At 32.3% G+C, this 11,854-nt stretch overlaps 3 protein-coding genes across 4 annotated transcripts in view; 2 read left to right on the forward strand and 1 right to left on the reverse strand.

Annotated features, from left to right (window-relative positions):
* Nucleotides 1-11,474, forward strand: part of LOC143068346 (dihydrolipoyllysine-residue succinyltransferase component of 2-oxoglutarate dehydrogenase complex, mitochondrial-like) — a 36,307-nt gene extending 24,833 nt beyond the window's left edge. The window contains exons 12-13 of the mRNA XM_076242319.1: nt 9,969-10,136; nt 11,003-11,474. Coding sequence (XP_076098434.1) covers nt 9,969-10,136; nt 11,003-11,137 — 303 coding nt within the window. The 3' untranslated portion in view covers nt 11,138-11,474. The remainder of the gene's footprint in view (nt 1-9,968; nt 10,137-11,002) is intronic.
* Nucleotides 3,508-7,416, forward strand: LOC143068341 (THAP domain-containing protein 1-like). 2 transcript variants are annotated; one of them, XR_012976154.1, is made up of 4 exons: nt 3,508-4,049; nt 4,366-4,439; nt 5,178-5,299; nt 5,836-7,416. XR_012976154.1 is itself a non-coding variant. In XM_076242314.1 (3 exons), exons 1-3 carry the CDS (start codon nt 3,688-3,690, stop codon nt 5,853-5,855), a joined length of 456 nt encoding a protein of 151 aa, XP_076098429.1. In that variant the 5' UTR covers nt 3,511-3,687; the 3' UTR covers nt 5,856-7,416. The 2 variants fall into 2 exon arrangements, 1 of the variants encoding a protein (XP_076098429.1); XM_076242314.1 differs by lacking the exon at nt 5,178-5,299 and having other exon boundaries at nt 3,511-4,049.
* On the reverse strand, nt 7,485-9,859 carry LOC143068342 (uncharacterized). Its single transcript, XM_076242315.1, has 2 exons — nt 9,244-9,859; nt 7,485-8,624 (listed from the first exon to the last, which is right to left on the reverse strand). The coding sequence occupies exons 1-2, from the start codon at nt 9,762-9,764 to the stop codon at nt 7,493-7,495; spliced, it is 1,653 nt and encodes a 550-aa protein (XP_076098430.1). The 5' UTR covers nt 9,765-9,859; the 3' UTR covers nt 7,485-7,492.
* Nucleotides 11,475-11,854: the final 380 nt, after the last annotated feature.

Consider the following 11,854-nt stretch of genomic DNA (forward strand, 5'->3'; position numbering starts at 1 on the left):
ATGAAATTTTAACACAAGGTTTATGACCACAAAAGGAAGGTTGGTATTGATTTTGGGAGTTTTGGTCCCAACATTTTAGGAATTAGGGGCCAAAAAAGGCCCAAATAAGCATTTTCTTGGTTTTCGCACTATAACTTTAGTTTTAGTTAATAGAAATCTATGAAATTTTGACACAAGGTTTATGACCACAAAAGAACGGTTGGGATTGATTTTGGGAGTTTAGGTTTCAACAGTTTAGGAATTAGGGGCCAAAAAAGGGCCCAAATAAGCATTATTCTTGGTTTTCGCACAATAACTTTAGTTTAAGTAAATAGAAATCAATGAAATTTAAACACAATGTTAATGACTACAAAAGGAAGGTTGGTATTGATTTTGGGAGTTTAGGTCCCAACAGTTTAGGAATTAGGGGCCAAAAAGGGACCCAAATAAGCATTTTTCTTGGTTTTCGCACCATAACGTTAGTATAAGTAAATAAAAATCTAGGAAATTTAAACACAAGGTTTATGACCATAAAAGGAAGGTTGGTTTTGATTTTGGGAGTTTTGGTCCCAACAGAATAAGGGGCCCAAAGGGTCCAAAATTAAACTTTGTTTGATTTCATCAAAATTGAATAATTGGGGTTCTTTGATATGCCGAATCTAACTGTCATGACTGTGTATGTAGATTCTTAACTTTTGGTCCCGTTTTCAAATTGGTCTACATTAAGGTCCAAAGGGTCCAAAATTAAACTTAGTTTGATTTTGACAAAAAATGAATCAGTTAGGTTCTTTGATATGCTGAATCTAAAAATGTACTTAGATTCTTGATTATTGGCCCAGTTTTCAAGTTGGTCCAAATCGGGGTCCAAAATTAAACTTTGTTTGATTTCATCAAAAATTGAATAAATGGGGTTCTTTGATATACCAAATCTAACTGTGTATGTAGATTCTTCATTTTTGGTCCTGTTTTCAAATTGGTCTACACTAAAGTCCAAAGGGTCCAAAATTAAACTTAGTCTGATTTCAACAAAAATTGAAATCTTAGGGTTCTTTGATATGCTGAATCCAAAAATGTGCTTAGATTTTTTATTATGGGCCCAGTTTTCAAGTTGGTCCAAATCAGGATCTAAAATTATTATATTAAGTATTGTGCAATAGCAAGTCTTTTCAATTGCACAGTATTGCGCAATGGCAAGAAATATCTAATTGCACAATATTGTGAAATAGCAATTTTTTTTTTAATTAGAGTTATCTTTCTTTGTCCAGAATAGTAAGCAAGAAATATCTAATTGCAAAATATTGTGCAATAGCAAGATTTTTTTTTAATTGGAGTTATCTTTCTTTGTCCAGAATCAACTTAAATCTTTGTTATATACAATATACAATGTATATTCACTTTTTACTACCAACTGATAAATTATAATAAATAACATTCAGTGATAACAAGCAGTTTTTTTTACATCTTAATATTTTATGATGTATTTAAATGAGTAGTTATTGTTGCAAACTCCATTAGAAATTTTAATTGAGATTAGTTGTGGAATAAGGGAAAGGGGGATGTGATTAAAAAAATTGGGTTCAATTTTTCTCATTTGAAATTTCATAAATAAAAAAGAAAATTTCTTCAAACATTTTTATGCCCCACCTACGATAGTAGAGGGGCATTATGTTTTCTGGTCTGTGCATTCGTCCGTCCATCTGTCCGTTCGTTCGTCCGTCCGTTCGTCCGTCCGTCTGTCCCGCTTCAGGTTAAAGTTTTTGGTCAAGGTAGTTTTTGATGAAGTTTAAGTCTAATCGACTTCAAACTTAGTACACATGTCCCCTATGATATGATCTTTCTAATTTTAATGCCAAATTAGAGTTTTTACCCCAATTTCACGGTCCACTGAACATGGAAAATGATAGTGTGAGTGGGGCATTCGTGTACTGAGGACACATTCTTGTTTTGAGAGGATTAATATTCAACAGCATAGTGAATTGCTCTAAGAGAAAACAAAAATTTTAAGTTCATTAGAACACATTCATTCTGTGTCAGAAACCTATGCTGTGTCAACTATTTAATCACAATCCAAATTTAGAGCTGAATCCAGCTTGAATGTTGTGTCCATACTTGCCCCAACCGTTCAGGGTTCAACCTCTGCGGTCGTATAAAGCTACGCCCTGCGGAGCATCTGGTTGTGTTTTGGTCTGTTTTTCTCATACCATATGCAATAGGTCTACTATATTTGTTGTATGGAATGATTGTTAAGTGTACATGTCTAGCGGGCAGATGTCATGTGACCTTGACCTCATTTTTATGGTTCAGTGGTCAAAGTTAAGTTTTTGAGTTTTGGTCTTTTTATCTAAGGCTATATGCCAATGGTCAACTATATTTGGTGTATGGAAATATTTTATGATCTTTATGTCAGTCGAGCAGGTTTTTTTAACCGTGACCTCATTTTCACGGTTCATTGCACAGTGTTAAGTTTTTGTGTTTTGGTCTATTTTTCTTAAACTATAAGTAATGTGTCAACTATATAATTATGTTGTATAGAAGCAATGTTAGCTGTACCTGTCTGCCTGGCATGGTTCATCTGACCTGGACCTCTTTTTCAAGGTTCATGGGTCTTTGTTTAGTTATCTTGGTTAATATTAAGTTTATGTGACAGTTGTAATAAAGCTTAGCTTTATACTTAGGACTATCAACATAATATCAATGATTAGTATAGAAGGCGAGACATTTCAGCGTGTGCACTCTTGTTGATTATAGGCCCAGTTGTCAAGTTGGTCCAAATCGGGGTCTAAAATTAAACTTTGTTTGATTTCAACAAAAATTGAATATATGGGGTTCTTTGATATATGCTGAATCTAACCATGTATTTAGATTTTGGATATTGGACCATAACAGGTAAATGTCCAATTTAAAATTTTTAAGTTTTTAAGTTTAAGTTCTTAGACCATATTCATTCTGTGTCAGAAACCTATGTTGTGTCAACTATTTAATCACAATCAAAATTCAGAGCTGTATCAAGCTTCAGGTTAATTTTTGGTTGAGGTAGTTTTTGATCAAATTGAATTCCAATCAACTTGAAACTTAGTACAATGTTCCTTATGATATGATCTTTCTTAGTTTAATGCCAAATTATAGTTTTTACCCCATTGAACATAGAAAATGATAGTGCGGGGCATCCATGTAATAGGGACACATTCTTGTGTGTAAGTGTCTTGGGAATAATGTTGTATTATATTTATATCAAAGAAGTTACAGATAGGTTCAAATTTTGTTCAGGTTGAGGTATTATTGTGGCTGTTGATCAAATTTGAGTGAGTGGTTTTTTTTTAAAGGTTGAGCATTTTTTGGTGGCAATTGTAGCTTCAGGATATTGAAAATTACTTGAAAATATTAGTACAATGTATCAACAGAAACTGAAATGTTAAAATTTTAACCAAAGTTGACATAAATGATTCTTTGTTTGTGTAGATTTTAGTTTGAGAGTTATATTCCCATCTAGCAATCACAATAATAGAAATCAGGTGTAATCACATAATACGTAAGATTCAGATTATCCGTTCCGTATTTGAGGTTACCGTTAGTCTCGCCCTAGTGATAACGTTTACTGCGAGATTTTGCGTTATTATGGGCATGTTTTGTGTCAAAACACATGTATAAAATGTACGTCATGTAAAATTATTATGATAGTTTTTGAGCGGTAAAGCTTCGAAAAGAAGCATGGTGAATTTTCACTGCATAGCGGAGGGTTGCTCCAACGATTCACGAAAGAAACATAATGCTGTAAAGTATCCTGATATGATTTTAAATGGATGTATCGTCGACTTTCATGTACTTCCTTCAGTCATAAAGAATCCTAAACTAAGGAAGCTCTGGTTGTCTCAGATAAGAAGGGAAGGGTTTAATCCCGACCCAAATTGTCACTGGCATGCACTTTGCTCCCGTCATTTTATTGAAGGAAGACCTACGAAGGAAAATGCAGTCCCAACCCTATTTGCCTACAACAACTACAAAACTGGAACACCAAGAGACACCAAGAACAGTACCTTACGTCCCATTGAACAATTGATATTGACAACACAGTAAGTAACAAATAGTTGAAATTAGTGTCCTCTTCCTTTTTCATTCTTCAATATATTTTTGTCTTGTTTGCCTATTATGATGAAACAGTAAAAGAAAATTGTGTGTGTTGGGGGGGGGGGGGGGGTAGAAAACAGATGTTTGTCCCTTTTATCTGTTTATAAGAGGCGGAAATTACCCCTCTTATGTCTACGAGGCTCCAAGATAATAAGCTTTGACAACTTAAAAAAAAGTTTTCATGTTTACGAACAGTGTTTTTTAAATATTGGACTGTATGCACATGAAGATATATATTTATTTTTTTAATATATTTTACAGACCAGCAAACATTGTTACAGTTTCACAACTGCCAAAAGTACCAAGACAAAAGAAATACATACCAGATATTCCAGGTAATTTTAAGTACAACTAATAAAAAATGATGTCATGACTAAATAGTCAGTGTGCCACCATGGTACTGTTAAATCAGAGGGAGCTACATGTACATGTAACTGAACCAAGGAACATAGGGGTCAGTCTATTGTATGACTGCATGTTCTGATAGGCATATATATATATATTTATAGTTAAAATGCATGGATGGTTTTCATAATTTAATTTAACAATAACAATTGTGATTAATCAGTCAATGACCACATAAAATCAATTAGTAAACAATGCTTAATAACAATTATAATATAATTCTAATTAAAATACAAATATAAAAGTCATACATTAAATTTTAAACAATTTATCTTCACAATTTCAAGATAAAATAATTGCCAATATTATTTTATCACAAAATAAACTAAACTTCAAAAACAAAATTTAAAAAGTATTTTGCAAAGATAAATATGAGTCTCAGATTAATTTTGTCTGCACACTACATGTACACCATCAACTGGTATACTGGTGGACAGTCTTAAAGGTCCAGTAGAAAAGATATGTGTTCTGAGAGTTATGGCTCTTAAACATATGGTTCTAGTTCCCATTTATAAAATGATTACCTGCATTTTTGTACTTCAACTTTCTAAATTACATGCACATTTCGTACGTTTAATTCTTTTAAATCAAACAGTCTATGATCCTGACTGATGTACATTGTAGTCAAATAATTCTAATTTAAATAGTACATATTTACTTACTTTCAGTAATTTCCTACATTGAAAAGCCAAGTTTGGACCACACTTATTGCACTAGCACTGAAGTTAGTGAAGATGTCTCCATTGAGGAAAAATGTGTAATGTTAATTGAAAATAGCAACACCTTAGAGGTACGACATTAATTGGGATTTTATTTGATATTGAAAATTCCTCCATTGGATATAAGAGTCAAAAGCCATGTAAAAGATATTTTTTAATCTTATGAACTATAGAAATAATATGTATTTCAATCAAAAATTGATTCGTTTTAATTTATTAGTTGGCAGTTCATACATCAAAAATTATATAATGTAAGAAGCAAGGTGCTTTTATATTCAAATTAATACATCAATATTAAATATGATCTATTCAAACATTTTACTAAATATATATTTACTTTTAAAATTTGTAATCCAACTTGAACATGTTGAAATATAGTATTACATGTAAATGTTTTTTTTTAGTCATTATACCATATAACTGTATTTCATTCTGAACATGCATGAAATATTTGCCACTGAAAGTTTAGCAACCAAAAATCAATCAATCATACAACTGTATTGTTTTATTGTTACCAACTTGACTTAAGTAAACAAAAAATACAAAAACAATATCATAAATTGTTTGCATTGATTTATGTATTTATAATTATTACTTTTTTTCACAGCAAAAATGTCAAAGATATGAGACAGATAATAACCAGCTACGGAAGCAAGTTAAATTGCTACAAGTTGAACTACATGCTACCAAAGAGGAAAATAAAGTTTTAAATGAGAAGTTTAATAATACAGATGAACTGCTAAAGGACAAACTCGTTGAAAAGTTGACTAAATCCAATAGTAATGTTAAATGTTTTCTTGGACTGCCAAGTATTTCAATGCTTTTTGGAATTTTTAAATTATTAGAAGGACATGCTTCAAAAATGAAATACTGGATGGGTCCCGACTCAAGTGACGGTAAAAGATGGCAAGTAAATAATAAGAAAAAACCTGGTGCTTCAAGGAAGTTGACTTTTTTTGAAGAATTTGTTATAACTCTTTTGAGGTTGAGGCTAGGACTAAACACATATGTGTTGTCTCTTTTGTTTGGTGTTTCACAGTCAACAATTAGCAGGGTTTTCACGACTTGGATATCTTTAATGGCACAATGTTTAGGACCACTTATTAAATGGCCATCTAAGGAAAAGATTAAAAAACATATGCCTCTATCATTTCGTAGAAAATATCCTAACACTCGTGTAATCATCGATGCTACTGAATTTTATGTGCAGAGACCAAGAAACCCAACAGCACAGTCAAAAACGTGGTCAAATTACAAGTCAAAGAACACTTTTAAAACGCTTGTAGGTATAACACCAAATGGAGCTTTTTCGTTTATATCTGACTTATGGACTGGTAACATTTCTGATAGGAGCATTACTGAAAGAAGTGGATTCATTGATCTGATTGAAAAGGGGGATCATGTAATGGCTGACAGAGGTTTTTTAATCAAAGACTTATTATTATCAAAAGGTGCCACCTTAAATATGCCACCATTTACCAGACCATGTAAACATGGAAAAGGACGATGTCTTACGGCAAAGGAGATTAAGGAATCAAAATCCATAGCCTCTTTGAGAATACATGTAGAAAGATCAATCCAGAGACTGAAATCTTATAAATTCTTAAGTGGTGTTATGCCAATAAATTCACTTTCTGTTGCTAATCAGGCTCTTAAGGTTGCAGGATTTTTTTGTAACCTGATGAAACCATTAGTTCAAAAGTTATAAAAACTTGTTTTGTTTAATAAATCATTTGAAATTTATTTGACATATATATTAATTAAAGGAGCAATGATTGGCAATTTTTTATCCAGTGTTTCTTTTTTTCTTTTATGATTCATGTTAATACTAAAAATTATATTCCTTGATTAAAAAAAATCAGCAGCTTAATAAGAGAATTATTCTGTTCTAAAATTTTCTTTCAAAAACCGATAAGTAGTGGAAATATGGCTTTATCATGTATTCAAAATTACAAAACTAACAGATGTACACGTCTATGCACAATAGTAGGTTATCTCCCATTTGAAAGAGTTGTCTTTTCTAAATTTAGAAGAATAGAGACTATTTACATTATCAGCTGATAATGTTTTAAATAATGAAAGCGACATATATCATAAGTTGTCTTAACATAAAAGATGATATTTATTATGTTTAATATTGTTTATTTTAGTTATGTTTAATCAAATTAAATTATATAACCAAACTTTATCACTGTTTTATATTGTGAATTGTAATGAACTTCAAACAAAGTATTCAACTGGTACATGTATGTGTAATTCTGACTCTATACTAGCAGAATTTTTGGTAGAACATATGAACTGTAGAATGATGCAAGTTTTGGAAAAACATTAGACCAAAATTGTTCATCAAATGGTATTCTCTCATGATGTACACCTTTAAAAGTAAATAATACAAAATCACACCATTTTCGTTTAGTAACTGCAAGCTGACATTGAATTTGACAGTAATACGGAGATGTGTCATTTCTCTTCATAAGTGGAGTATCATTTTCTATGTGAAAGTTTGTTTTGTCTAAACAAGCAGCATTGATTGGTGTTTCTTCTGAAAATTTATATGGACATTTTATTTCCAAACAACCTTGTCCACAGCATTTACACTCTAATAACCCATCAGGAGAGCAACCTAAGTAAGGACTGTTGTTGTCAATTACAAACCCAGATAATTTACATTCTAAATTATCATGCAAATTTTTTTTGTCATGAAGATAAGACTCTCTAGCAACATGTTCAAATTTTTTTCCATGTCTTAAAGCAGGCAAGTCTGAATTAACACTGTTTGTAAGACCTAAAATGAGTTTGACTAGATGGCCATCAGGGTTTCTTCCTGAAAAATGAAGACAACTATATAAAATGGAAGCTGTTATTCTGCCATGTCTCTGATAAAACCACAAATCACTATCACTCTGACTGATAGTCTTTTCGAATATATCAGTGAAATAATTATCAGGGATATTTCTATGTATGTGCTCAATAAAAGATTCAAGTGAATCATCTGACGAATCATCATTATTAAATTGTGTTGCTAGATCTAGTATGTTGACAGGCAAACACTCAAAATCATACTCCGAACCAGAGCTATCTGACAGAACATATGCTGCGCATGCTGGTAAGTTTTCTGATTTTATTAACCGAAGCATTTCTTTTTCTACAGCATGTGGTGTCATGTTATGACAAGAAGGCCTATAATGGTCACTTGTTGGTTTGATTGGTGGTTGTCCTGTAGGCTCACTCCTCAGGTCTAAAGAGGTTATTTTTACTGGAGCTGATGTTCTGACTGGGTTAACCCATTTAGCAGCCTTGTCAGTAACAGAAATAACCGATCTATCGGACAAATCCTGACAAAATCTTTGCATCCCGAACAGGAGTGCTGCCACGTGCTTACATGTTCCATCACCACTGTAAAATAATTATATACACTGAAGTATTCATTTTTTAGAAGTGCTCGAGGGATTAAACAATTTCAAAAAACAATGTTACCCTATATTTAAAAAATAAAAACAAAAAGTTGCTTGAAAAAAAAAATCTTTTGTCTCTGAAAAATCAACATTGACTATCCCCGCTTGTTTGCATCTCTTTTTTGAAGGTGATAATTCTGAGAGAGAAAAAAATGGAAATTAATTTTATGTGCCCTTTACAGTAATTTGGAGTGAACTGATAATATGGTATTCCATGTAGGTTAAAAATCAAAAACAGATGACATAATAAAAATACACATTTTTTTTGGCAATTCTTGATGAGATTATTCATCTTTTTTAATCTTTATTTTATTTTTCTCGCTCATTACTTTCATTTTTGTCTTAAACAGATATGGCTAATCAGAATTCTACAATTACATGTACTTGATAACTGTATTCTTGATATTATTATTCTTTTCTGTTTTCAACATACTTTTTAACCAATCTATTCATTATTTTCTTGCGTTATTCTTTATATTTTAACACCCCATTATTCTCTATTCTGTAAACCCCATCGGCACCCACACCCTCGGACTCGGATTATTCATGTAAGAACTTACGCCACACATGTACATTCTGCTGAATGTATTGACCCATCAAATAGGAACACTATCCAAACTTCGTACGGGTCAGCAGACTGTCTCTCTTCTGGTACACATGCTGCTTTTACATAGTGTATATCGCTGTGAAATTTTGACTGCCTAACATCACGGATATGTCCATTAGAATGAAGACGGTAACTGTTGTCATTTTTATAGCCTTTCAAACGTTCATTTGTCCAGTTACAAATGTTTTTTAAATAATGATTAACATCAAACGCTTCAATTATTGGAATTGTATTTAAATCATCAGACCAATCAATAACAGTCTTGGGATGCGGCAACTCGACACCATCTACAGTTCGCCGTATTTTATTTGCGAATATGTAATTATCGGGTTCAAAGGCGGGAATCTTTTGTAATTCCGCTTCTTCAGCTAGTTCAACTAATTTACTCTTTTTATAACCCGTTGTTTTAACACCTCTGTTTTTCAAGAACTGTTTGATTTCCGGGACGTTTTTATTCTTAAAATCAGAGTCCATTGTAGTCAATGTAAACAAATAGTTGCCCCGACGTCACACGACTTACGTACCTTCATGTACAAAAGAGTTCTTGACGTTCGGTAATCTGAATCTTACGTATTGTTAATTGTTTTTTTGCAATTGCCATATTTCTTAAAATTATCAGCAACATAAAATGTAAGAATTTTATCAAAGGGAAGTAATTCCAGTATCTTTATTTTACAGGCAAGGACAGGAAGTTTAGCAATAGAAGATATGGAAGGTGGAACATTTACAATTAGTAATGGTGGTGTATTTGGTTCTCTGTTTGGAACACCTATAATTAATCCACCACAATCAGCTATTTTAGGAATGCATGCTATAAATGATAAACCTGTCGCAATTAATGGAAAGGTAATATGCTACATTTAACTTTTATGTTGCATGCAATATTTAATGATAAATTACCAGGTAACATTCAGCTATAAGTTAGTCTTGGCTTTGACATTGTCAATCATGCCGTTTTTGGAACACTGGCAGTTAGACATGTTAAAGCTTTTGCTCCTATCATTAACACAAGTAATTTGCACAGTATTAAAATTCTCTGTACCTGATTTTGCCCCCCCAAAAAAATCTTAGTTTTGCAGTTCCAGGGGCGGACCCAGCCATTTTTAAAAGTGGGGTTCCCAATCCAGGACGGGGGGGGGGTTCAACTATACGTCCCCATTCAAATTAATTGATCGTCCCCCCAAAAAAGAGGGGTTTCCAACTCCTGGAACCCTCCCCCTGGATCCGCCACTGAGTTCTCATACTATAATGCCAACAAGAATCACATTACTCTGGCATTATTTGATCAGGCCAGAATTTCCTATCATGTCTATTATTCAAACATTATTTAATTGTTATGCATGTAATATCCATTGGTAAAAGGTGGGCAGTGGGAACAAATTACAAAAAAGCAGGATTAGGGAAAAAAACACCCTGTATCCCTCCCCCCTTTTATATTTTCATAGTCTAGATAAATCAAAATGGTCAATGGTAATATATGAATGAAATCATTAGATAGTTCAGTAATGAGTTAACATTGTGACAGTATATAGGAAAAAAAATAGTATATTTATTTACATTTTGATCAGAGGGACAAAAATCCCTTTAATTTTGGCTAACTATGACATAAACTGGTCACTTAAAGTGATTAAAAAGAAATCTATTATCTATAAATAGAATCATACAAAAATCAACATAAACAAATAATTGTGATCTTGCTTTAATTTTTACAGGTTGAAATTCGACCGATTATGGTTGTAGCCTTGACTTACGATCATCGACTTATTGATGGCAGAGAAGCTGTTACTTTCCTGAAGAAAATCAAATCAGCAGTTGAAGATCCCAGAGTGATATTGTTAGACATATAATATAAACATTAAATTATATATTTTATTTATTAAATGATTAAGGTATTAACTCCTTGATGTGGTGCATATAATAGTAATTTGAAAACTAAATCTTCTTTAATGAAAAACAGATCTGAAAATATTGGACATGTTTATTATTAGAACAACAGGTATATATCAGACATCAGGAAAACATTTATGCATTTGTAGTTCTTTTATTATTAATAAGCAAATTGGCATTGTCACTTATCCTATCAACAAGACTTCATAGTTATTATGTAAAATGGATATTTTTCTGTTCTACTGTCCAATTGAGTTTTGTAAAAAAAAAAAAAAATGGTAATAAAGATATATGCTGTGTTGTACATTTATTTAGGTCTGTCTTTTATATCACAACTTTCTCAATTAGACAATTTCATTCTAAACCACTAGAAGAAGTGATATATAGTTCCTTGTAGACTTTTGTCTTATTAGTTTCCTACCAATGAAGTTGAAGAGGACTTTAGGTTTGAACTCTGTCTGTCAGGCCATCTATCATTCAGTCCAGCAAATCAGTTTCCACACTTTTTTAGCTCACCTGGCCTAAAAGGCCAAGTGAGCTTTTCTCATCACTTGGCGTCCGGCGTCGTAGTTAACTTTTACAAAAATCTTCTACTCTGAAACTACTGGGCCAAATTAAACCAAACTTGGCCACAATCATCAATAAGGTATCTAGTTTAAAAAATGTGTCCGGTGACC

The sequence above is a fragment of the Mytilus galloprovincialis genome, chromosome 3 (genome assembly GCF_965363235.1).
Source record: "Mytilus galloprovincialis chromosome 3, xbMytGall1.hap1.1, whole genome shotgun sequence".
Classification (NCBI taxonomy): Eukaryota; Metazoa; Mollusca; class Bivalvia; order Mytilida; family Mytilidae; genus Mytilus; species Mytilus galloprovincialis.

Excerpts from the sequence above, each read along its gene's own strand:
- LOC143068341 (XM_076242314.1), top strand. The coding sequence starts at position 3,688 with ATGGTGAATTTTCACTGCATAGCGGAGGGTTGCTCCAACGATTCACGA. Across the intron at positions 4,050-4,365 it reads CAATTGATATTGACAACACA|ACCAGCAAACATTGTTACAG; the intron begins GTAAGTAACAAA and ends TATATTTTACAG. Across the intron at positions 4,440-5,835 it reads ATACATACCAGATATTCCAG|CAAAAATGTCAAAGATATGA; the intron begins GTAATTTTAAGT and ends TTTTTTTCACAG.
- LOC143068342 (XM_076242315.1), bottom strand. The coding sequence starts at position 9,764 with ATGGACTCTGATTTTAAGAATAAAAACGTCCCGGAAATCAAACAGTTC. Across the intron at positions 8,625-9,243 it reads GCAGAATGTACATGTGTGGC|TGGTGATGGAACATGTAAGC; the intron begins GTAAGTTCTTAC and ends ATTATTTTACAG.